The 27,273-nt window shown below is 41.7% G+C and overlaps 1 protein-coding gene across 1 annotated transcript in view; it reads right to left on the bottom strand.

Annotated features, from left to right (window-relative positions):
- The window catches only part of GUCY2F (guanylate cyclase 2F, retinal), an 80,241-nt gene extending 65,041 nt beyond the window's left edge, over positions 1–15,200 (bottom strand). Inside the window, exons 1-3 of the mRNA XM_060292006.1 lie at positions 15,135–15,200; positions 14,202–14,952; positions 4,386–4,687 (exon numbers count right to left, since the gene is read on the bottom strand). Of these exons, the coding sequence (XP_060147989.1) occupies positions 4,386–4,687; positions 14,202–14,952; positions 15,135–15,200 (1,119 nt within the window). The remainder of the gene's footprint in view (positions 1–4,385; positions 4,688–14,201; positions 14,953–15,134) is intronic.
- Between the last annotated feature and the right edge of the window lie 12,073 nt (positions 15,201–27,273).

Raw genomic sequence — 27,273 nt, 5'->3', positions numbered from 1 at the left:
TAGATTGAAAGGTCCCATCAAATACACAGCATAATACATGTCAAAGACCCAAACATAATCATGAAATTTCATTACTTCAGGAATAAAGAGTTAACCTTAAAAGTTTCCAAGGGAGATAAGGAGGAGTGAAAACAGGTTGCTTCAAAGGATCAGGAATAAGAATGACATTGGAGTTCTCAACACCTACGGTGGAAATAAGAAGACAATGTGCCATGTCTTCAAAGTGCTAATAGAAAATAATTTTTAACCTAGATTTATATATTTAATCAAACTATCAATCAATAATGAAGCTAGAATAAAGACTCTCAGTGCAAAATTTCAAAAGTTTACCTCCTGTATACCTTTTTCAGAAGCTACTAAAGGATGCGCTCAACGAAAATGAGAGAGTAAACAAGAAAATGGGAGTCATGAGAGTCATGAATAGTGAATCCGGCACAGAAGAAAGAGAAAGCGAATTTCCAGGGTGATGAAAAGAGAGATCCTACCATAACAGCTGTACAGCAGCCTTAGGGAACAACAAGTTTAGATTGGAATAGGAGGACAGAGAGCCTCAGGAAAAACAAATGAAATTGATAAGGGATTTAACAGATTTTACTGTGTATAAAATTGTTTTCATGTTTTTGTTTTTTGTGGGTTTTTTTGCGGTACGCGGGCCTCTCACTGTTGTGGCCTCTCCTGTTGCGGAGCACAGGCTCTGGACGCGCAGGCTCAGCGGCCATGGCTCACGGGCCCAGCCGCTCCACGGCATGTGGGATCTTCCCGGACCAGGGCACGAACCCGTGTCCCCTGCATCGGCAGGCGGACTCTCAACCACTGCGCCACCAGGGAAGCCCTAGTTTTTTGTTTTTTATAATTTTTGAATGGGCAAGTATATAAACTAAAAGAGGATGCAAACCACTTCTATAAGCAATATAGCCTATATATAGAAATTTCAATTCCACTGGAAGTTATTGGGCAAGGGAGAAATATAGCCATCTCTCTCATACATTTGTTTACTCATTTACAATCTCTCTTTCATTAGAATTTAAGCCCCATAAGAGCAGGAACAAGTGATATGCTAGTAAATGTTGGCAACAGCTCTATGAAAAGGGAAAAAAACTCTTATTTGTAGCATTTACCAATTTCTGTGGTGTTAATACTCTCAATGCCTGATTCAAGCTACCAACATGATGCCACTGAACACAGTGTTTGGCAAAGAGGCACACAATTAGCTTTTATGAACTGGCTCCAACACACTACTGACAAAAATCCTGTCTTGTTTACTGTTCTATCTGAAGTTCAGCATAGTACATGGCACATGGCAGGTGCTTAATAAATAGCTGTTGATCTGTTGACTGAATAGGAAAAAACAACAGGAGCCAAGGGATAAGCAAACATTGAGCTACATAATTTGATCTGAGAAAATACCATTTGGAATTCTGAAAGTGAGATAATTTTGAAAGCTGGACTATTGAGCGATTCTGTGCCAGTAATCATAGAACTTCAAGAGAGCAGGAAGTTGAGGTCAGACTGTAACTTAGATGCTAGGTCACCATCAACCAATAAGGTCATCCTGGCCCCAAAAAGAAAAGGTGGAAAGGAAGTAGCTATAAGCCAGGCACTCTGCTAGTCACTTCACACGTATTACTTTGTTTAATCTTCACAATAATCCTAGAAGCTGTAGATCACTAACCCACTTTACAGATGGTAAAATTGAGACTCAAAAATCTAAGTAACTTGCCCAAGGACACGCAGCTAGTAAGAGTGAGAGCTGAGATTTAAACCCGAGTTTGTCTAACTCCTTATCATATGTTCTTTCTGCTATACTAGCTCCCTTCAAAAATACCTTTTAGCAAGGTAATTTAGGAAAAAAGGGGGTTTTGTTTATCAGAGATGTGAAAATAATTGTCTCACTCTTTTATCATTCTTTGGTTATGAAAGTAAAGCCAAGGCACGTGCAAAGTGGGGGTGGAAATGTATCCAAAAAAGCTTTTTTTTTTTTTTAATAAGCTTTACAGTCTTTTTTTTCACTTTCTCTATTTCTTTGTCTAAAATAGTGTACAGGCTGCCTAGCAACCACACTAATGGCGTCTTTTTTTACCTTAATTACCTTATGTTTTCCACAAGCTCAAAGAGATTGGATCAAACATTAAGAGTAGAAGGTCTGAATTTTTTTTATCAAAATATCTGCTCATACATATGATACACACACACACACACACACACACACACACACACCCCTTTCTATTTCCCTCAATCCTGTGATTAAAGTAAAAAGATGACTTAGTCCTGTATCTATGTGATGTGCTATCATTGGATAAAAAGTACAAAAATTCACCATATGATTGCTTGCTTATAAATACACCAAACAACTGGTTTGAGCAATCATTCTTAGCAGTTTGAGGGATTCTTGCCTTTCTTGACCAAATCAATGAATTGTTTTCAATTCAACATGTGTGTGTCTCCTAAAAGAAAGATTTATTACAAACATATCTGTGGCAATAAACTTTAAATCCAACACTGTTAATATCTCTGCTGGTCACTTTTTTTTATTAGAACAAGAATCTGCAAAATCTTTGTTATCAATACTCAGGACAGAAAGAGATAAGAAAACCTAAGTTTCATCTGAATCATTTATTCAGATAGAGAGGCAGTGCACAGGATAAAGGAATAAATAGTATACAAAAAGGAGAAGATCATGGAGAATGTGAGAGTTGGGTACAACCACCAGCCTACCTGATAGCCTTCTTCCTTGCTAATGGAATTTCGATTTTTTGCACACTTTCCAGCAGCCATAGAGTCAGTCACGATGATCTCATTCCTCTTTCTAAATTATTAGTTTGAGTATGGGTATGGGACACAATTGTGACCAGGAAAGTGTGGGGAGAAGTCTGCTTGAGGAGCATTTGGGCAAGATTTCATCACTCTTAAAAAGAGACACAAGAGAGGGACATTCCCCATTTTTGTCTGTAGACAGTTGCACTTGGACATGATGTCTGGAACTGTAGCAGTCATCTTGGGACCAGGAGAAGACCCAGATCATGAGGGCAATCTAGCATGCTATCATTATAAAGTGGAAAGATGAAAAGAACCTGGTTCACTGGTAACATCACTGAGCAGCTGAATTAACTGACCCTAAAGCCCCCATATCTTCCAGTTTTGAACAAAAAACAACTACTTGGGCCATTTTGTGTTGAGCTGTCTCTTAGTTACAGCCAGAGCATTATAACTAATACATTATAACTAATGTATTAGTTATAACAGAGCATTATAACTAATACAATATGTTAGCAAATGCTAGAATTTTTAAACTTATTGATGGGCCATTCTGAAAATGACTGCCTTCTACATCTGGCCCCTAACCTATAAAAACCCTCTCTGTATTTTTTCTAATCTAACTATCTTTGGCCTTCCCCTCTTCCTCTCATATTCCTTGTCTCTTTTGTATTTTTCCCTCTTTGTTTTTGTCTTTTGTCCATTTTTGGGTCCATTTTACTCTTGTCCATTCATTTCCTTGCTTTCATCCTGTCCCCACTGCTTTTCCTTCCACTAGCCCTCAAATGGCTGTGATTTGATCTGAAATACGTTTATACATATATTCATCTATACATACATAAATATTATTTCTCGTATATTATTAGGGAGGAATTCTTCCCCATTCCAAATGATTCCTTTCATATAGAGATAGCTCTACTAACAAAAAACACCTGACCTCTTCAACCCCTTACTCATTCCTTCCCACAAAGGAGTGACTTAATCTGACTGGTTAGTTTGGAAGGAGAACTGAACATGTGTAGCCCAAGCCTTCCTAACTTCTTTCTCTTGGGAGTAAGCTCCACTATGCTCTTTCAGGCTGGACGTTTTACAAAAGGCATGTCCTCACGGGGCAGAAATATAGGGGTCCAGCAATGCTGGTAACTAGATGGAGAAGTCTGATCAACCCCTAGATTCAATACTGGGAAACTCAAATGCATGTAGACAGAAGCCGCATTCTCCAGCACCAGCTTTATCAATAATAATGGTAATATCTTCCTACATACCAGCTCTCCTATTGTTGAATTGGTTCCAAACTCGGGTGAGAAACAAGATTTCTTTTTACTAGGCCCCTTGAACGGCACTAGTATATATTAAAGTTTTGTTTCCCTGTTCTGAAACACATTTTATTTCTTCTTCATGGCTGTATATGTTATCATTGCAGGTTGCTTGAAGATTTAAAAACAAAACCTCCAATAATGTATCTTTGTTTTATAAATGTTTTCTGCAAACAAAAGGTGTTTTAAATTTGTGTGTGGTTGCCTGCTGTTGACTGAGTTTCCTATGGAATAGAGGCACTTAATAGGAAAAATATTTACCTTCCTGATTTTTGAGGTTTTCTGTTCATGATTAACTTGTGAATCTGCACTTACTTGATCTGACTCCAGCTTCTCAGGAATTTCACCTCTAGCTGCTGCCTCCATAAAGGCTTGATAGAAGGTCTTTTCTTGGGACTCCACTGTAATGGTCAACACAGCATCATAGGCTTCCCGGAGTTTTGGATTGTTCCTTAGAACCTGGTAGGGGGTATGCTTATAAGGTAAACTGTAGAGCAGGGCGTCATAGGGAACAAAGACATAGGTTCCATCAGTCATTTTCAGATCGTGAGCCCATTCCAAGAGATGCGTCTGAGTCTCTCCCCCAATCAAGGTCGAATGCATACACATGATGATTACTGAAACCGACAAAGCAGGGAGGTTATGGTGGCAGTATGTTAGTAAAATATAGTACCAAAAACTACAGACTGGGAGAAACAAATAATTGTATTATAACCAATTTGTAAATGATATCTATCTTATGTCTTTAGATGAACAAGATGTTGAAACCCTGAGTTGAGGCTGAGGTATTTCAGGGACTCTAATTAGGCAATAGGGAAAAATCAGACACGTCTACAGGCTGCAGAGACTGGTACTAGACTGAAATAAACAAATATAGCAAGTGGGAGGTAGCATAATGAAGAGGCTTTGGAGTTGGAAAACCTAGGTTTATATCCTAACATCACCAGTTACTAGCTGTATACCCTTAGGTAAATTACTTAACCTCTCTAGTAAATATGTACTTCGTGGGGTGGTAGTGATGACTGAAGGGGGAATACATACAATGGGCTTAGCACACAGTGCTCAATAAATAGTAGCTATTATTATACCTAAGAATAAGAAGGCTAGAGGGAGAAGATGGGTGATACTCCCATAGCCACTGTTGCTTTTTATTGCCTACCTCCTACAGACATACATTCTAACAGATGTTGACCAACTGTTCCCACCCTTACCAAGGCCATTATAGACAATGAATGGTACTAACTCACACTCTGCTATAAATGCTACTAATATTACGGGTGATATGTTCAATTTTAAAAAATCCAACTTCCCTATCATTGGAATTACTTTGCACTCACTTTAATTCTTCCTAGACTTATGAAACTATGTTGTTTGGCAAGGCTATGCTAGAATAGAGTGGATTAGTGGAGGCCACGGTTGAAGAGTGGCAGCTAGACCATGAGACTGAAAGTCTTGTATCCAATTTCGCCCTTGGCATGCTAAATGAGTTTAGTTTAAGCCCACTTGTGCTTCACTGCCCACATCTTTAAAATGTAGATGCCAATGCATTTCACAGGTACATTGAGTAGTTTAATTAGATAATGCCTGGCAAGTATTCTGAGCTCCTTGAAGAAAGGCAAAGACCCTACTGCCTTTGGTAACTATTAATTATACATGCTTACATGGAACCTTTAATCTCAGGAACTGAGTATGCTTAAACTACGTTCAATGACTGGTCTTTGGTATTTACGTATTGCCTCATCTATTTTCAAAAACCTTCTTTGCACTTGTTAGATACCCTCAGAAAATTTCCCCTTTGAGCCAGAGATGGTACCCTTCATTTTTTAAGGTGTACCTAGTAAGTTATGAAGTGGATTTAGATACCAAACACACACACCATAACTTGAGTTTTCAAATGACCATTAGCTCCTTCAATATAATTACCCTGAGAGGTTCTACACGTATTCTGATGCGCAAACCTTCCTTTGAATACTCTAGGGATATCTTTGGAGCTAGTTCTTGAGCCCTTGTTCATAATCACACATTGTATGATGGGAAAATGGAGTGACAGAGAGGTCCAACAAGGCAATGATTGGATTTAGAAAGAGAAACTAGAACCGAAGGCCCCTAACTCCCTAAGTTTGGCTACATCATTAAACATGAATCACTTTGGTCAAATTAATTCAGTAACATGTCCATTGAGGGGAAAAACTGAGTTTAGTCAGGTGCTTCGGGTAGCTGGTCAGTTCTTCCAACAGTATCCTTGGCAAGCGGGTCAGTATTGGGATCTTCTACAAAAACAGAGATTAGATTATGAGACCAAGGTTACCCAATAGAGATAAAATTCATTTAATTAACTTAAAGGAATATTAAAATTACTCCCCTGGATGGGAAATGTTAAATAGAACTAAGTGCTTTGTGTTGGTTGAAATACAGCAAATATTTTAACATATACTACGTGTATTGGGCGCTGCGGTGTGCCAGTCAGATGCAACCCTCAGGAATGAAGCATTCATTCTCCTAGCTGCTGGGAATGTTTGGAGATAATAGCTGATACCTCTCAGGGAATTGCCCTCAGCTGAGGAGAACCACCGTAGTGTGTGGGGAGCTGGCTTGTGCTGGTTCACAAAAGACTATGGTTAAATTTTCAGGGATATTATGAACTAGTTAATGTCATGTTGGTAGCTTGAAATTGGCCATGGTGGGTGTTATAACACCATGGAAATTAGCAAATGCTACAGATCAGGGCTTTCCCCTCCTCCCCCGATAAACTGGCTATTAAACAATTATTATCACATTGCACCCCTTTCTCTGTATCTGCCTGTACCCAATGACTGGTCAATATGGAGGCATAAAGGCCAACACTCCTTAATTCTGGACAACACTGAAAGGCCACCCCAGCTCCAGAGCTCCCACAGGGACTGGCTGAGACCTTTGTTGTGACTGCATGACAGTTTAATTTTTCCAATCCTACTGCTGCCTCTCCTTCACAAGTGTTATCCTTGAAAGCATTCCCCCAATAAGCTTCCTGCACACAGATCTCCATCTGCCATTCTTTTTACTAGGGTACCAACTTGTGACACTGGTTCAGAGCCCCACTGTACCCTGAACTGACTTCTGTCATGGCAGTTACAAGATTCATTGCCCTTATTTATTTATGTCAGCCTCTACTATGAAACCATGAGTTCCTTGAAGTCAAAAACTGTATTTTATTTCTGTATCCTGGTACATATTATATACCCAGTGAACAATGAATGTTTGAAAAAATTTCAGAAAGAGAAGTTTTGTATCTGGGTATCTTTCGTGGGTTCCTTGAGATGCAAGACATGGGCATTTTGGGTTGCTAGCATGGAGGAACAATTCGAAGGGATATTTGCTGGGCAGGTAGATAATAACATGCCTGTGTTTAATGTTTACTGTCATTAACTGTGCTCAAGACCTTACCCTCCCGTTAATTTTCCTTTCATTGGCCCACACAGAGGACATTTTAGGCAGAGTCAGAATTTTTATTACTGTAAAGACCCTTTGAGACCATCTAGCCTGTCTTACTCCCCCATTATTTTACAGATGATGAAATGGAAGCTTCGAGGGAATGATCACAAGCTACTCTATTTTTTGCAAGGTAAGACTTTTCCATCGAACACGATTAAAACAGAAAGCATAAATACTGAATTCAAACAGCACCATCTTAATTTAATAGATTGAGTGCTTTGTCAATAGGGATTTGTAGATGCATCTGTTCTACATGATTATTTTACTAAATAGCTTTATTATCTCAAAATGACATTCATTAAAATGGGATTTTACCTGTAAGTTGTCAGGAAAGGATTAGTGGACAGAAACCGTAAATCCTTGACAAGACCTGGGTCAACAGGTGATCACTGAGTAACATTAATTTGTAAGTTTCCATCCTGATTGTTAACAGTCAAGCCACTCTATAGCCTAAACAAGGACCAGGAGATACATCCTCCTGAGATCCCATCTCACTAGGATATGATATTAGCACTTTCTCTGAGCCACCTGAGCCCCAACTGAGTTGTCTAGTAGCTATGTCTTCATACTGTGGTACCCACTATGGCAGGCTGCTCAGGACCCTCCCTTTCACCCTCAATGCTAGCAGCAGGAAATGTCTAACTCTAGGAGAAGCCAATTCCCAAGTCACTCAATTCCTACCTCTCTTCCTATATTGAAATACTCTATCCAATACTTCCTCGAGGTGGAGGAACTATGTTTCTCCAAAAGCAAATTTTATTTCTCCCAGATTACTGGCTATGGAGTGCTTCGTGGAGGAACCTGAGCCCAGTCTCACACCTTGTGAGATGAAGATGGTTTCACTAGCTATTGCTGAAGAAGTTCTTAGGAGTCATATTCATATTGTGAGCCCACAATACTGCTCCCAATCCCCAGAAACCCTCCATTCTATTGTCCTTAATTTTCATTTTAACCCTTTTGCGACATTTCCTACCACTAACCTTCATTTTAACCTATTTTGTGTTAACAAGTGTTGAGAGATGGGAGAGTAAGCAGGTCAGAGGAGGAGGGGGGCATACAGTGTGATTTATCCCAGGTCTCACATTCCCCCAGGATTCAGCCCCATCTGGCCACACTCTGAAACAAGTAGAGTCACACCTTCCTCCCCTCAGTTCTCCCCCATGCACTCTATAAAATGGATACATAAAAAGAGGGAGGGAGGCTCTGGAATCTGCATGTTTCCCAACCACCGCCCAAAGTGTGATTCAGTGCAGGAGGCCCTCAAACCACACTTTAAGAACACTGTAGTACACGATGTGTGGCTATTTCTATCGACTGAGGACACTGCACACATTTTTGGCCTTAAGTCCTGAGACCACCACTTAACTTACCTGCCACCAGTGTCAAACTGGTCCAAGTAGCTCAGCATGCTGTCAGACACATATTACATTCAATGGCCATTCTGTCTGCATCAGATCGTGTTTTTTCTTACCCAGTAAAACTGTTATTACAAGTACTTTTATCGCCTTCACATTGCTGCCCAGCTTATGTTTTTAATATTTCTCCATACTTTGCAACGTATGTTTTCTTCAGCTTTTCCTAAATTGCTATGCAGGTAAGGCCTCCTAAACGCAGGAAGCCTAGATGTTTAGAGATTTCCTCCTGGGCTGGGTCTTCAATAAATATATCATTACTGATAGTGGACCCATTCAAGAGAGCAAGTTGTCCTTTCACCATTTACATTTACTTACATTTATCTATACCAAACTGTATACCAAATTCCCTATCATCACTAAGGCTCTTGGCCATAGTATTACAGTATCACTATTCTTACTACTGTAGGAAAACTGGGGCGATACTTGTTACCTTGGGGCACTTAAAAGAATTTCATCAGTGGGCCCAAAAGTTAAGAGAGAAAAATGGAAGGGCTAAATTATACACCATGGAACACAGGGTGTCAAGTGAGTAAGCTTTAGGGGCATCCCTCAAGTGGACAGGAGGCAGGAGAGCATGTCTTTCATTAAACCAGTGATTCTCAAAGTATGATCCCTGGACCAGCAACATCAGCACCACCTTGAACTGGTTAGAAATGCAGATTCTGGTACCCTATCCCAGCCCTCCTGAGTCAGAAACTCTGGAGGAGGGACGCAAGCCCCCCAGGGGATTCCGGTCACACTTAGGTTTGAGAGGCACTGCTTTAGATCAACCTGAATACATATCCTAGTTTTCCCACTCACTAGCTGTGTGACATTAAGCAAGTTATTTAACCTCTCTCAGCCTCCAAAGTCTCATTCGTGAAGTGCATTAAATAGTAATTGGCCTTACTTTATAGGGAGGTTGCAAGAATTGAATGAGATGGTCCATATAAAACCCTTGCAAAATGACTAGCATATAACAAATTCTCAATAAATATTAGCTATTATCATTGCTATTATTATTATTGGTTTTTTTTTTTATGTCAAGAATCTTCAATAGATGGAAGAGGCCAGCCAGGTCCCTGACAATGAGGTAGTAATAAAGTATCTGACTTTGGAAGAACAAGAGGGAAGAGATATGGGAACATATGTATATGTATAACTGATTCACTTGGTTATAAAGCAGAAACTAACACTCCATTGTAAAGCAATTATACTCCAATAAAGATGTTTAAAAAAAAAAAAACAAGAGAGAAGGACATTCTGACTGTGTCCTAGTTACTGAACATCATACTGTAATGAAGCATTCCCAATTTGGAAGGATTTAAAGAAATCCCCAAATGGTTCAACAACCTTGTAAACCCACATTGAAAGGATTTCACAATCAGCCAAGCATTGATAGGCAAAAAGGTGAGGAGAAGGGAGGAGGGCTCGAAATAGCCATTTGAAAAGTTCTCTAAAGAGCTTTTTAGCGGGGCCTCCTGCTAGTCTTTGTTGAGAATTAGCAAAAGAACTTCTGGGTAATTGCAGTCCCTCAGGTGCTCTGCCTGGTGAGTGATGCTCTTTTGTGCCATTGGATCAAAATCTCCAACAGGACTCATGGTTTAAGGAGCAGAGAGTGAACTGAATTTTGGCCCTCAAGCCCACTCAGCTAGATTCCCTTGGGCAGGGAAAGCCACACACAGCAGCCCTGCCTGTAAGCTGAGGCCTTTGTCCTTGATTAATATCTCTCCTATATGACTTTGTCAGACACAAAGTTAATTGGTAATTGCCTCTGAAGCTTAAAAGAAGTGAGCTGACAATCTGGGAGAGGCTGAATCCTGAATCCCCCCTTCTCTGGGACTTCATTTACCCCATTCTTTGGTGTTAATAATGCGTACACCTACCTACTTGTTATGTGAGATTCACAGCTGTTGTAAAACTTGGAAGAAAATACCTTGCTCCTGGATAACCCTGAGGATTAAATGACATTATCTATATGCAAATACCTTGTAAACTGTAGAGAGCTGTTCACATGTAAAGTGGTATTATGGTTGCTTTCATTGTCTCAATGGCAGCCTCTAGTAACACCCCTGCTGTTTCCCTTCCCAAGAGCCCACAACCATTATTATTGTTATGATCATCTTTACTATTAAATTTTATCATTGTCCTGCTGTTGTGTAAGCAAAATTTAGACCAGTTTCTGAGAAAGACATTCCTTCTGATTCCAGTAATGTGCCAGTGATAATTGGAAACATAAATTTACGAGGAAGAGAAGTGGCATAGCAGCTCTACCCTCCCTCCCCAACACTATCTCTCACTGCCGCCACCACTGCCACTGCCACATGGGGCTTTGGTCACTGTTATAGTGAGTAGGTCAGACAAAACCAGTCTTCCAGCTATTTCCATTACTTCCAAATATTGCCTGTCCTCTCCAAAGGGATCCCTTTCCACTATATTTTGTACATCACAAAAGGTCCTTCTCTGAAGGTTTACTTGGGGGTCCACAGTGTTAAGAAGTAGTCTCATACCCAGCAAAATAAGGAAGAGGCCAGGCACTGCCTTCCTCAGCCCTTCTCAGCTGAGGTCACCACAAAAACCTCAGTGCTCTTTCAGTCCCAATAGTCAACAGCTAGGAATACTTTCACAGGCTCAGCCCTACCAGTTGAAAGGGGCTAGAAGATCAGCTAGAGATTTGATCTAGTAGATGCTGGATATGGTGTATTGTAACCGTCCTTACTGCTCAGTTGGCGCAATCCATACTCATTAACTTCTAGCTCAGTTTCTCACCAGATCTCCCATTCTCTGATTGGACTGGAGATGTGCCCTGAACCCTAGGCCTCGTGGCTAAAGTCCTGATACTCTATTTATATTCATACTCTGAATCATGCTCCTATTGGCTGGGGCACTAGTCTCAATGGATGATCAAGTGGACAACAAGCTTACCTTACTTTAAGACTCACTCCCCTTCTGCAAGTCCTCCTGTCATATCGCACCCATCACTTGGAGTGCCCTCAGATACCAAAAACTAGCTGTGCCAAGTGTGAGTACCACGCACGCTTTTGGACAGTGCACACTCAGGTGCCCGAGGTCCTACTCAGGCCGCAGCTCAGCCAACGGCTCAGTTTCCCTGCATCCGCCCCAACCTACCCACGTTCTGATTCATAACACTGAGTTCCCAGCACACCTCACCTGAGTCTGCCTATGTTTTGTCAGAAACCCGGGGCAAAATCTTGGAGAGCAGAGCTTTGTCTTCACTCCCTTTAATCTCCCTTTCTGAGTCCCTACTGCGCTTTCTGCTGCTTTTCTCCCTACCCAGGGTCTTTCTTTGCTGCATAACCACATACCTCCCTCTCTAGGCTTCCAGCCTCCTACCCCCTTACCCCCATCTTAAAATTTTCATTCCCTTAGCGAGCTGATCCACACTGCTATACAGAAAGCAATCTGATTAAACAAAGTCATATTAAGACAAAAATTTGTCTGGTAACTTAAAGTAGGGAACATTTATTTGCATTTTCTTGAACTTGAAGCAGTGGTTCTTGACTCTGGCTACATTTTACAAGCACCTGGGAAGCTCTTTAAAATACCTTTGCTGGGGCCTCACCACAGACCATCAGAATGTCTGGAGGTGGTACTCTGGCCCCAATCATTTTGAAAAGATATCCAGGTATTTCCAGTGTGCGGCCAGAGTAAGAACCATTGTACCTAGAGGAATGCGTCTCTAATAGTACGGCGATAATATGTACATTTGCTACCTCCCTGCCTCAAAAGAATTGTGGGTGGTAAACACTCAATCCTAACTTCTCTCAGTCTGACAACCCAAAGAGCTTCGGGGCCTGGATTTATTTAACATTTCATGGTAGAGGCCAAAATGTCATTTCAAAGAGTATACTATTTAGAATGGGTGGGATGTGAAACACTCATGGAATGTAAACTTGCAGGAGACACTGGGCTTCATGAAGATTTGTAACATGAAGTTATGATATTAAGTATGTTAGCCTGTTTCTGGCATGATTCCTCCCTGGAAATGGCTGTATATCTTTAAAAATAATTCTGTGCTCTGCTTTGAAAGAATCAAGCTCTATTATGAAGTAATCAGAGCCACACTGATTGCTTAACATTTATAGGATCTTGTAGACTGGAGCTGGAAGCAGACTACTATAGTTCCTGGAACTAAAAATTCTTGCCCTCATCCTCCCATAATGATCATAATTAAGGTCCAATACTGGAGACACTTGAAACTTAAAATGGGCTCCTGGGTATAGGCCAGCCCTAAGCTGGACCATTCTCTAACAAGTCCATTGCTGTGTTAAGGAAATGACTGGGACCAGGACTAATCCTAGAAGTAATCAGTTTGACAAGTAGTTTCTGAGCTATCTGTCCTAAAGCGATGGAGTGACTGCAAGAGAGGATGAGCAGTGTCCCCACAAATCACTGCTACTTTCCAGAAAAAAGGTAAAGTGGAGATTAAAAAATTCGAATAGAAAAAAAATCAAAACCAAGTGTCACAAAGGCTTGCAGTATGTATATGTAAAAGACTTCCATCTGATTTAAGAGGACCAGGAAGAGCCCTCCCCTTTCCCAAAATGCACCCAACTCGCCCTGGGTCAGTGGGTCAGTCCTTTGCTTTACACTTGGTCCATGGTCTCTGCAAGAATCATCTTTGTTTGTTTGTGGTTTTTTTTTAAGAATCATCTTTGAACATAAAACTTCTCTTGGGAGGGGAAAGGTTACAATTTAGGCAGGCTTCTCATTTTAATATGCTTTTAATTATCAGCTAGCTCCCTCCACATCGGCTTGTTGTGTGCTGCAGAGAGAGAAGCCCTGCTTTCAGGGAGTGGAAAGTGAGAAGGGGTGGGTGTGCATTTTTGAGTCCAGAGAAGACAGGTTCTAAGTGAGATGTGATGACACAAGGGCACTGAGCACCTATGAGGGAAAGTACCCAGAAGAGAATCAAGGGTAAATCTCCCTTCAGTGACTAGACCAGACAAAAACAGAGCTATAAGAACACCGCTTCTTGGCTGATCTGAAACTGCTGGGGTCCTAAGGGCATGGAGGGTGTGTGACCACAGCTGCTCTTGATGCTAATCTTCCCCACCCAGGTGCTGAGATAGGCTCTGTTGAAGCAGGAGAGTCTTGGGGCCCGAGTGTGACTGAAAGGGAGCAAATGCATGAAGAACTGGAGAGTGATGTGCTATCCTAGGGTGTGAGGATAGGAAAACTTTGGACATTGTCATATCCTTTCACTGAAGCCACATTTAAAGCTGAGCCAGGAGAAGGCACTCACTGAGAATTCTGTCTGCCTGGCGAATCCGCTGTAGAGCTTTCTGGATGCTTTGGCTGTCTTGTCCTGTGGTCAGGACGACCCCTACAGGTAGGCCGCGACTCCGAAGAGCACTTGCAACTCGATGGGCTGTATGCACCCAAATGTCTTCATCTGAGGAAATGACTCCAGCGTGAGCCCACTGGAAATATTTCATGACGGTTACCAGCACCCGGATGGGAGAAGGGAGTGTCCGAGAAAAGGTCGGGTGGCTATTTTTATTGTCTAATTCATAATTCACACAGGCCCAAGAGAAAATCCCTTTGTCCCAGCTGTTTCCCAGGAGTGAGGCTGCCTCGCAGTAGCCAGGGTTGGCAGGGCCAATAAATCCTGAGGCCATCTGGTGGTGGGAAATGAAACTGGATAGAGCCATGGAAGCCTGGCAGTCTTCGTTGAGAATCACGTATTCAAAAGAGCAACCCAGGTCAAACGATGGGTCCTTGTTGATCCGCTCAATGGCTAACCGAGCGGCAACCTCGGGCAGGGCCTTTGAGAACAACGGATCACAAGTCCAAGGGCCCACCACCCCTATCTTGTAGGGGGGTGCCCATATCCGCTGTGGGAGGGACGTAAGGGCCAGGAGGCACAAACACCACAGGAGCTTGAAGGATGCAAGGCCACGGAGCCCTCGCTGTCTTCCGGGAGCCGCAAACCAGAGCATAAGGTGAGAGAAAGGCCAGGGTCCCAAGAACAGAGCTCTCCTGCTTCCAGCAGGCTAATGAAGAAATAATGGAAGGTGAGTCTGCTGTCCCGAGATGGACACTGTTGTTTCCAAATGCCTGTCAATCAGAAGAAAAGGTATGTTACGCACATTATTCCTGAAACTCCTGGAAATAACAGTTATGAAAGAATGGCAAAGGAATGGCAGTCCCTACACTAGAAGATTCTCTCCCCTACCCTGACCAAAAGTCCTCCTCTTCCTCTACTTCCTGTAATCCTTATCTCAGGAGATGGTGCGTCCATCTACCCTTCACCTACTTGCTCCGGTCAGAAACCTGGTAGTCAGCTGAGACTCTTCCTTCTTCTCTGCCCCTCATTCAATCCATCACCAAGTACTGTTGATTCAACTTCAGTAACAGTTGCTCATCTCACAGTGTTGTAAGGATTACATGGATTAACATACAGCAAACACTTTTAACAGGGGTTGGCAGGTCATTAACTTTATATTAGTGATATTTTTATCATTATTATAGTTTCAAATATGTCCATGTTTCTCCACCACACCGCCCTCTTGGGGACGGACACAGATGTAAATAGATAATGGCAAAGCAGAGTAAGAAGTGCTATGACTGAGGTAGCCCAGACAGAGGAAAACAGAGAGGATCACCCAAACCCAAATTTCAGGGGAGGAGAAGAGGGAGGGGGAAGGACGTCTCTCTGAGTTAAGTATTGAAAGAAAAGTTAGCCAGCTGAGTGGGGTTGCAAGGGGGTTGTTGCTAAGAGCCTTCTAGGCAGAAGGAACAATATACAATATACAACAATATAAAAGGCCCAGAGGTTAAAAAAGGAAAAAGATATGCATTTGTTCTGCTCAGGTCTGTGATGTCAACCAAGGCAGGGGCCAGGTCACCAAGAGTCCTATATGCCATTCGTAAGTTTTTAGATTTAATCCTGTAGATAATAGTTTTAAGCAGAGAAATGATGTAATAAGATCTTCATTTTCTAAAGATTACTCAAGTAGCAGTGTGGAGAACGGGTTGGAAGGGGGCAAGACTGGAGGCAGGGAGACCAGTTTGGAGGCTGTTGTAGTAATCCGTATGAGAAATGATGGCAGACCAAGAGAGTGGTAGTAAAGACGTAGAGGAATGGAGATGAATTCCACCAAGATTAAAAACATCAAAGAGATTAAGAAGGTAAAGCCAATAATAACTTAGTGACTGACAAGATGCAGAAGGTAAGGGGGAAAAAGGAGGACTCCAAGATGATTTTGGGCTAGGCAACTGGTTAGAAAATGATATAAGTCTCTGAGATAGGGAACACTAAAGGAAGGGTTGGGAAATATAATGTATTCTATTAGACACGTTGAACTGATGATGCCTGTAGAATATCCAAGTAGCAAGATCCAGTTGACCATTTGACATACTGGATCTTGTAACAGAAAGCTGGGCCAGAGATATAAATTTGAATGTAATCAATTGATAGAGGGTAATTGAAGACATGGCAGTGTATAAGATCAACAAAAGAGACTTGCAAAGTAGAGAAAGAAGTCAGAGGACAAAATCCTGAAAACCCACAACAATTAAAGGTCAGGCAGAGAGAAAGGAGGTTATAATGAAAACTTCCATGAAAAGTCCAGAGAAACAGCAAAATCCAGGAGACAGTGATATCTTACAATACAAGGAAGATGACACTTTGAGGATGAAGACTGTTTATCACATCTCACACTCTGTTGAGAAGTCAGGTGAGCTAAATATAGAAAGGTCTCTGTCCATTAGATTTGGATTCAGAGAGTAAGGCTGCAAGTGGAAGGAGCCACAATGAGTCAAAAATAAATGCGGATGGGCTTCCCTGGTGGCGCAGTGGTTGAGAGTCCGCCTGCCGATGCAGGGGACACGGATTCGTGACCCAGTCCGGGAAGATCCCACACACCGCGGAGCGGCTGGGCCCGTGAGCCATGGCCGCTGAGCCTGCGCGTCCGGAGCCTGTGCTCCACAACGGGAGAGGCCACAACAGTGAGAGGCCCGCGTACCGCAAAAAAAAAAAAAAAAAAAAAAAAGAATGGGGATGAATGAAGTGGAGTCAGTAAATGTGGAGAGCTCTTTCAAGATGATGCATGCAAAGCCTTTCTCCACTTGGCCCTTGTCTTTCCCTATACCCCCCATCTCCCTGTTCTCTCCTGATGCTATAGTAAATTTTTTGCAGTTCTATAGACATATGTCACATAGTCTGCCAAGCATAGGATTTGGAAAATGCCATTCCTTCTGCCTGAAATGTCCTCCTCCTTCCTCCCATACTCCACTTCCAGATTCTCCTGATGAACTCTACCTTCAAGACCCAAATAAAGTGTTCCCTCCTCTGTGCAGCCTTAATTAACACCCCCAGGTTGAGTTCATTGTTTTTCCACCTGTGCCTTATACCCATTAGGAAAGGCGTTCCTCTGATTTATAAACTGTCCCTGTTTCTGGTCTGTGTTGTGACAAAGCTACCGAACTGTTTGCTATCTCTGTATTTACAGGACCTCATACTTTCAACTACAAGGGGTAGGCAACGAGGGCAACTCTCTATGGGGAACAGAGCCCATTGTACTGGGATTTCCTAAGGATCTTCTTCATCGCACTAATGCCTAGCCAACACGTAGTAGGTACCAGATAAATGTTTGTGAAATGAATTAATAAAACACTAAAGTTGCTCCAAGGCCAAGAATAACCTCACTAGATATAAAAAGAAGAATTAACTGCTTGGGGGAGATAGTAATGAGGAAAATCCTTAGTGAATTTTTAATTCCAACCAAAGATCAAAATAATGGCATGGCTCTCTTCAGGGTTAATAATCGGCTCTTGTGTGACTGGGCTTGCCAGCAATAATTCTGTCTGGGCCAGGTCTGTTGCTTATCACCTTGACTTTCACCCCTAATTTTATGAGAAAGCCTGACTCTTCAAGAAACCACTCAGGGGCACATCTGCTGGATCTTACAGACGTACCACAATAGTATGCCCCATCATTTGTACACAGGTTAAAATGGAGCACTACTCAGCCATAAAAAAAGAACAAAATAATGCCATCTGCAGCAACGTGGATGCAGCTAGAGGTTGTCATACGAAGCCAAGTTAAGTCAGAAAGAAAAAGACAAATACCATGTGATATCACTTACATGTGGAATCTAAAATATGACACAAACGAACCCATCTGCAAAACAGAAACAGACTCACAGACACAGAGAACAGACTTGTGGTTGCCGAGGGGGAGGGGGATGGGGGAGGGAAGGACTGGGAGCTTGGGATTAGTAGATGAAAGCTATTATATATAGGATGGATAAACAACAAGGTCCTACTGTATAGCACAGGGAACTATATTCAGTCTCCTATGGTAAACCATAATGGAAAAGCATATAAGAAAAAGAATATCTATATGTATGTAACTGAGTCACTTTGCTGTACAGCAGAGATTGGTACAACACTGTAAATCAACTATACTTCAATAAAAAATAAAAGAAGAGCAACTAATGATAGTAATAACTAAGTAAAATAAATAAAAATAAATAAATAAATAAACAAAATCGACTCGTCGCAGCCCTTTGAGGTAGATACTATTATTACCCTCATTTACAGATGACGAAACTGAGGCTCAGAAAGGGTAAGTAATTTGCCTGAGGGCACATGGTAGCAGGATGGGGATTTGTATCCCAGTTGATCAAGCACTGCCTGCCAACAGCCCCTAATCTATGAAGTCACTGAGACAGTCCTTATTATACCTTCTATGCTACCCAGATAGAGCTCGAATGATTCATTGGTGTTTTTTTTAAAATCCCTTTGTTCCCTATGAAATAATAAATTAAGTAATGAGGGGGAGGGATGGAGTAAACTAGGAGGAACAAACAGAAATTTATTATCCAACTAGAAGAAATTTGCCACCAGTGTTCCGGCCAAACCTGGGGACCCCTCACTGAGGGTTCAGTATTGCACAACTGGGGGTGCGGGCCTCCAATCACATGGTACTCTATATGAAGCTAATCCTAGTCTTTGAGAACAGAAGTCTTGGGAGTACGACCTTTGGCACGTTAGTTCTGCTTCTTAACTGCTTCATCTACAAGATGGAGGCAAATTTAATTGAACGCTTTTGAGGTAAGGGATTAAATAAGATAGAATGCTGAGCACGCAGTTGTCCTTCAGTAAATACTAGTTCTTCCTTGCTGTTTGGAAAGAGGACTGCTTTGGGAATCGGAAGGCCTGGATCTTGAACCCAGATCTGCCACTGACTCACCATGTGACACTGAAGATATTGTTCCCCCTTCTAGGTCTCTCTTTTTCTCCCACAGCTGAACTAGAGGATCTTCAAGTCCCTTTCTTCTCTGATGTACATTGATCCTGGGATTCTGTACTTCTTCCAAGCAGTGACTTTTCTAAACCTCTGCACTATGAAACTGCTTTCTGAATTCATTCAACATTCCCTAGGCTCTGCTGTTGTAATTAGATTTTGCTGGAGTGGTTTGCGCTTACTCCCATCTGGCAGATCTAGTTCCTGATCATTTTAAATTTGGGTCTAGAATCCTCTATCAAGTACCTACAATGTGGAGTGCCACCCCCATGCTGTAGTTATACTATTACTGAAAATCTGGATTCCTAAAACCATTCACTATCTTATCACTATGAGCAAAGATACATTGAGAACCTGTTCTGTGCTAGGCCTGTAGCTACGAAATAAAAAGTGGGGGACTATAGGGCCTGGCCAAGAAATCTTACCAGGAAAAGAAACTATGTACATCAGGAGGAAGAGAGCAATAATATCCACCAACATGGCTCATGTGTAAAAGGTCAAATTTGTAAGTTCCCTGCTTGCTTTTGCTCACCATGGTATCTCCAGGACCCTGCACAGGGCCTGAAACATAATAGGTACTCAGCAAGTGTTTGTTGAATAAATAGTGAAGAGGAGATATGGAGCACAAGTGAAAGGTTTTATTACCATGTTCTTGAACAGGCTTTTGTTTCAGGCCTTGCAAACTCTTAATGGGAATGTAAGATGGTGTAGCAGCTATGGAAAACAGTATGGACATTCCTCGAAACATTAAGAATAGAACTACCATATAATCTAGTAATCCAACTTCTGGATATACATATCTAAAAGAATTGAAATCAGGCTCTCAAAGAGCTATCTGCACTCCCATGTTCATTGCAGCATTATTCATGATAGCCAAGATATGGAAACAACATAAATGTCCGTCGATGGATGAATGGAAAAGAAAATGTGGTAAATACATAAAATGGAATATTATTAAGCCTTTGAAAAGAAGAAATTCCTGCCATATGCAAATACATGGATGAACCTGGAGGATATTATGCTAAATGAAAAAGCCAGGACAAATACTGTGTAATTCTGCTTATGTGAGATGTCTAACGTAGTCAAATGCATTGAAGCAGAGAATAGAATAGTGGCTGCGGAGGGCTATGGAGAGAGGGAAATGGCAAGTTCAATGAGCAGAGAGTTTTAGCCCAGCAAGCTGAAAAAGAGCTAGAGATTTACTGTACAACACAGTGCCTATAGTTAACAATATTGTATTTTGCACTTAAAAATTTGTTAAGAGGGCAAATCTCATGTTAAGTGTTCTTATCATAATAAAAAATTCAAATTCAAATTTTGCTCCTTTTGTGTGGCATTTTTCAAGTTTACACATTTACAACATGGGTCCTTCCTCAAGCCACACACACGTCAGAGAGTACCTCTTGCTATTTGTCTAGGTTGTTGTTGCCCTTTGTTAAACAACTCCCAAGCTGAAGATCTGTCTCTCCGTTCTTCCTGGGCTCTATTTCATGCATTGGGTGGTGTTTCTAGCTCTGCTAGCACTTCCTTGAGAACCAGAAAGTTCTGTGTTGCTCTAGAATGTAGTCTTGATCCCTGATCCCAGGATTCTGCAGAAGGAAACTTAGTCTGAAAAAAAAAAGTAAGGAGACAGAGAAGAGAGGAAGATGAAGGGAGGAAGGGAGGGAGGGAGGGAGGGAGGAAAGAATGAAGGGAAAAAGGAAGGGAGAGTAAGGGAGGGAGGGGGGAGAGAGGATGCCCTAAGCCTTCTTTTTTCCTGCTGATTTGGGTTTAAAAACAAAATTATAAAGCTCTTGTGTCAAAGACACTGTCTTCGCAACAAGCCTGCTGAAGCCTTCTTTGGGATTAATGGGAAATGTGGACATAACTAAAAGTTTGAAGGTATGAAATTTTGAAAATAGAATACTACTGACCCACAGCTCTTCTGGGGCCGTTGCCTAGGTAACTCAGGTTTGAACACCTGCATGGAATCGGGCTTCCATGGAAAGGAGCATAGGGATGCATCATTTTATTTCAGGTAGCTTTCACAATGTGATGCGAAGCCTGATTTCAAAAGGGAAATGACTGTTCTTTAAACATGTACAAAGAAAGACTATGACAAATAGCTCTGAGGAAAATGGTTCCTCATCCTAGCTTGTCAAGCTGAGGACTTCTATGGATGATAGATCTTCGCAGTTACAGCCTGAATCAAGTTAACAGCTTGTGTAAGACAACATCAGGATGAAATAAAAAAGAATCACGAGAGAAACTAAATGAAAGCTTGGATGAGAGCCTTTGAGCCCAAATCTTTATTTAAAGTGTCTTGAAAGCTCTTTTTTCCCCCTTTCTCTCATTCTTTCTTTCTCTCTTTCATTTTTTTATTTTGTTTCTTTTTTCCCGCCACACATTGCAGTAAAACTGATATATCTCAGTCAGAAGATTGAGCTCCCAAGTGGGCTATGTTTTTTCCCCACTACAATATTTCTAATAAACAAGAGCTGTCAACTACTCACCATGTAACTCACCACTCAAAAGTCTTCAATTTAGCATCTGCACATGCAAATCTCTGGCTACCCCGTGTGTCCATTTCAGGGCATCCTCTGCGTTCATAGTCCTGCCAAGGACTCCAGTCTGTTGATAAATTCCATTAATGGGGAAATAATTGAGAGGGAGAGTAAACCTTTTTTTTAAATCACTCTTCGGCATCCCCAGCCCAAGACCAGGATTAGGATTTAGAGAGACACTTCTAATCCTTTAAATTGATCCCACCTGTAGCAGAGTTAGTGCTGACCTAAATGCATTGACCCAGAGATTAACAGAGTCCTCTGGATAAATGCATCCTCCACGGACTACTGCCTACTTCTACCTTTCAAAGTTGGACTCACATACCCTCGGATTTTGCCTCTGTGTTCTTCCTTTTTCTCTTCTGTCCAATATCACACATGATGTCCTTTTTCCAGGATGGCTTTAAATGCCAGAACATTCATCAGTTGTGATTCCAGTCCAGGATATGAAAGATGATCCAGGCTGACTCCCTGCAAAATTCGAAGTAGGTGAAGTTTGTCTCCTTCTGTCCTCCTTAAATGCCTCACTGCCTTTCCTTCCAAGAGAGACCCCCCGACTCCCTCTCCCCCAACTCTGCACACACGCCCATACTTTAAATCTATCCCCTTCCCCTTAGCAATCCTCTTTGTCGCGAGCATCATTCATTCAGGGACCTGTTCTGTATTCCTAAGGTAAGAGCTGAGGGGTTGGTGGCTAAAAATGATTTCTGTTAATTTATGGTTACCATATGGCAGACATTTAAAAAGCTAACAGCTTTATTGAGACATAATTCACATACCATAAAATTCACTCTTTTAAAGTGTACAATTTGGCGGGTTTTGATATATGTAATCGCAAGGTTGTACAACCATCGCTACTATCCCATTCCAGAGCATTTCTATGACCTGCCACAAAGAAATCCCGTACCCATTTAGCTGTCATTCCCTATTCTTCCCCTCCTCCCAGCCCTCGTCACCCATCAATCTACTTTCTGTCTCTGTGGATTTGCCTGTTCTGGACATTTCATATAAATGCCCATGTACCATATGTAGTCATCTGTGACTTAGCACAATGTTTTCAAAGGTCGTGTATCTTGTAGTATGCATCACTACTCCATTCCTTTTTATGGCTGAATAATTTTCTGCTTTATTGCATATATCACATTTTGTTCACTCATTTATGAATGGATAGACATTTGGGTAATTTCCACTTTTTAGCTATTATGAATAATGCTTCTATGAACATTGTGTACAAGTTTTTGTGTGGACATACGTTTTCAATTCTTTGGGGTATATACCTAAACGTGGAATTGCTGGGACGTGATAACTCTATGTTTAGCTTTTTGAGGAATTGTCAAACTGTTTTCCAAAGAGGCTGTACCATTTTACATTCCCACCATCAATATACGAGAGTTCTTGTTTCTCCACCTGTTCTTGCCAATGGTCATTATTTGGCTGCCGGTTTTTAGTACGGTAGGCATTTTTACATGTACATTATCTCATTTTATATTCACAACAACCATGAAAGTAGCTATTATTCCCCCCATTTTGTAAATGAGGATACCAAGACTCAGATAAGTTAGGCAATAATAATATTTATTGAGTACTGATGATATGGTAGGCATTCTTGGAATCCCTATATCTCCCTTTATCTGCACAATGATCCCATAAGATAGGTACTGTTTGAATTGCAGAAGTAAAGAGAGGTTAAAGTGACTGACCCAAAGTCACACAGCCACTAATCAGTGAAGCCAGAATTTAAGCCCAGAGAGTTGGATTCTGAATAAGTGGTGGAGTCAGAATTCAAACCCAAGGCCATTTGGCTCCAACAAAGCCCACTCTTAGCCTTGCCACATTCCACTAATGCATCTCTTGTGCTATACGTCCAAGGCTGCTTGCATTTTAACAGGGGGTCCAGGAAATCCTGGTGACTACCCAAAGGAAACAATCCCCAGTTGTGGAATGTTAGGTGACGTGATAGAAATATTCATGCAAGTGAGGGCCCTCTAGCCTTCTCTACCTACGGGGACAGCAGATTCTTCACAGGAGAGTTCTGATAAGGGCTAGGATGCTCAGGGGGCCACATTCAAGGAATGCTCCAAAATCCTGAATAGGCATGAGATTCCAAGTTTATAGGTAGGAGTAGCTGGGAATTAACATATAAATAAAACTTCTAAAGTGATTTTTTTTATTGAGTTCCACAAACACTTGTCTCTCTCTATGTTAATAATTATAGCTAACAGTTACTGAAGGCTCACTATGTGTTAGTCACTGCTCTATAGGCTTTACATATACTAAATTGTTGAATCATCACAACAGTCCTATAGGGTTTGTATTATTATCATCCACATTTTATACATGAGGAAACGGAGGCAGAGAAAAGTCAAGTAACTTGCCCAAGGATACACAACTAGTACGTGGTGCAGCCAGATTGTGAAAACAAGTGGTCTAGTTTTAGACTCAAGGTCCTTAATGACTGCCTCTTAAAAGAAACTGCAGGGCTTCCCCAGTGGTGCAGTGGTTGAGAATCTGCCTGCCAATGCCGGGGACACGGGTTCAAGCCCTGCTCCGGGAGGATCCCACATGCTGTGGAGCAACTAAGCCCATGCACAACTACTAAGCCTGTGCTCTAGAGCCCGCGAGCCACAACTACTGGGCCCAAGTGCTGCAACTGCTGAAGCCTGTGTGCCTGGAGCCCGTGCTCCGAGGCAGGAGAGGCCACCGCGGTGAGGGGCCCGCGCACCATGGCTAGGAGTGGCCCCCGCTCACCGCAACTAGAGAGGGCCCGCGCGCAGCAATGAAGACCCAACGCAGCCAAACATAAATTAATTAATTAAAAAAAAAGAAATTGTAGGGTGGGGCCATTGGATTTATCCATAGGCTCAAAAATACTCATTGGATCTCTAGACCTCAGTGACAGTGTAATTAATGATGATAAATGATAATGATTCAAAACCACTAGGGTTCCTTGTGAGTCTAAAATTTTACAAAAACCTTAAGTTCATTCACGAGTACAATCTTAGGGGTCATTCCTATGGACCTTTTAGAATCGCTGTGTCAGAAACATCAGCTACACTGTCTGGTTAAATATTGTCCCTCAGGGGTCTTGTTGGAGAATATTAGTGGGATTCTACTGGATGTTATTGAAACTTATATCAGTTCCCATTCTATGTTCCCTATATGGAAGCCTAACAATTTATAGAATTCAAGCATCTCTGGATGATCTTTACTTCCTAAGGAGCCATGGAACAAGGATCCAGAATGGCACCCTCTCTCCCCACAAGACCGACTGTGAAGCCAGACACATGTGTCCAGGTTCCCTCTTAACTTTAGCTGCAAAGACAGAAACACAGCCCTTTAATATTTAATTTTTTTTCACTACTAAACACTACAGGAAACCCCCAATTATATACATCATGGGAAAGTGGGAAAGGATTTCCATGACATCAGCCTGGGATCTATGTACTCTTTTTGAGACTGAGGCACAGGATGAATAATTCTGCAGGGCTGGGGCCTGGGCTATAAAAATAAGTCCAGAACGGTGTGTTCCTAGTTAATCTCCCACTCTCTGTCATCTTCCCCCACCTCCCTTGCTCCCTAGGTTCTCACGTGACTTCCTGACTGCAAACGTCCACATTTTGCCACAAGGGCTGCCATGTCACATATAACCCTGCTGAAGATAAGGAGGAAAATAAAATTTAACAGTTGCTGTGAGCTCTACATGCCAGTCCCTGTGCTACAAGCATGAAAGGTGCTCTCTCGTTTCAATCATCACAAAAACTCTATGACGCATGTAATATTATTTTCTCCATCTTTGACAAACAAGGCTTAGACAGAGCAGGTACCTTGCAGGCTTAAGCCAGATTCAAAGCCAGATCTGCCTGATTCCAGTGCAAGCTCTGAAGTGCAATTTTCCACCTCTCTTTAAATGTTTCATATAAACCCTAACCCACTGAAAGTTCTTTTGTGAATTCAGTAGCAATAACAAAGTTCTCTCTGCTTATGATGCTCAACAAGATACATATTGGTTCTTAAAGGAAGGATAGCTTTGGGTAGCAGGCGATATAATAATTACTGATTATTAAGTACCCCCCAACTAACACTATAAATGTATTATTTTATTTATTTCTCTCAGAACCCTAAGATGTGGGAGACAATTCTTATCCTCACTTCAGAGATGGAGATAAAGATAAGTCCAGAGAAGTTATGTGACTTGGCCAAGATCACATAGCTAGAAAATGGTGGAGTCAGGCCTCAAATTCAGGTAGCATGGCTCCAGGGCTGCGAGCTTAACAACTTTGCTATATTGCTTCAGGATACAGAGAAACTATTAGAGGGTGTTTCATTTATCTATTTATTTATCCATCTATCTATTCTATTTCTTTATGAGTCAGTGGCAGCTCTGCTTCTTTTTTTTTTTTTTTTGCGGTACGCGGGCCTCTCACTGCTGTGGCCTCTCCCGTTGCGGAGCACAGGCTCCAGACGTGCAGGCTCAGCGGCCATGGCTCACGGGCCCAGCCGCTCTGTGGCATGTGGGATCCTCCCGGACCAGGGCACGAACCCGTATCCCCTGCATCAGCAGGCGGACTCTCAACCACTGCGCCACCAGGGAAGCCCAGCTCTGCTTCTTGTGGTCTTCTCTCCAGGACCCAGCTGGTGGAGCGTCCTGTCTGGAATATGCCAGATAAAGGCATTAGTGACCTTTTTCCTAATGTGGATTCCTGGCAATTTTGTGGAGCTTACAGACCCTTCCCAGAATAATATTTTTAAATATAATAAAATTACGTTGAACTATATTTAAGTACAATTGCCAAAAAATGACATTATAAATGGGTTTATTTTTCTCCAGTTTTGAGAGGAAAGGTAGAATCCTGACCTAGTTTTCGGCCACATTCAGCCCACAAATCTTGACCAGCATGAAGCTCAGTGCTGCCCTCTAGTAGTCAGGTCCCAAACTGAAATTAAAACTGAGACTGTAATGAACCCACACATAGCCACAGGATGTCACTATTATACAAGTATTCTCAAACTCCTCAATTTTTTTTTTTTTAATTAAAGTTGTTGCATGACTTGTAAACATATTTTGGAAAATGCAGAGCAGTAAAAATCAGAAAAATTTTGTTTTTAATGAATACTGTATTTTTTCTAAAAATCACAATCAAACTACATATACAATTTTGTAAGCTCCTTTTAAAAAAAATTTGATACCATAACATACATAAATTTAAGGGCTCAGGATTTGGATTCAAGCCAACCTGTCTTCAAATTCCAGCTCTGACTTTCCTAGCCATGTGACCTTGGGCTACTTGCATAAGTTCCCTAAAGCCTAGGTTTCCTCCTATGAAAGAAACGATGATTAAACAGAGCTACAACCCAGCACTGCTGTGGGGATTAAAGATGATGCATATAAAGTGCCCGGAACTCAGTGGGTACTCAAAACATGGCATTTCTTAGGCAGAGCATTTTAAGACCATGCTAAACCCCATGTACTCTTGCTTTAGGTGGCCTCACCCCAATCTCTCCATTTATACTTTAACATG

This window comes from Globicephala melas, chromosome X (genome assembly GCF_963455315.2).
Source record: "Globicephala melas chromosome X, mGloMel1.2, whole genome shotgun sequence".
Classification (NCBI taxonomy): domain Eukaryota; kingdom Metazoa; phylum Chordata; class Mammalia; order Artiodactyla; family Delphinidae; genus Globicephala; species Globicephala melas.
The sequence above is the reverse complement of the archived record's forward strand: the minus strand, read 5'-3'. Positions and strand labels throughout refer to the sequence as shown.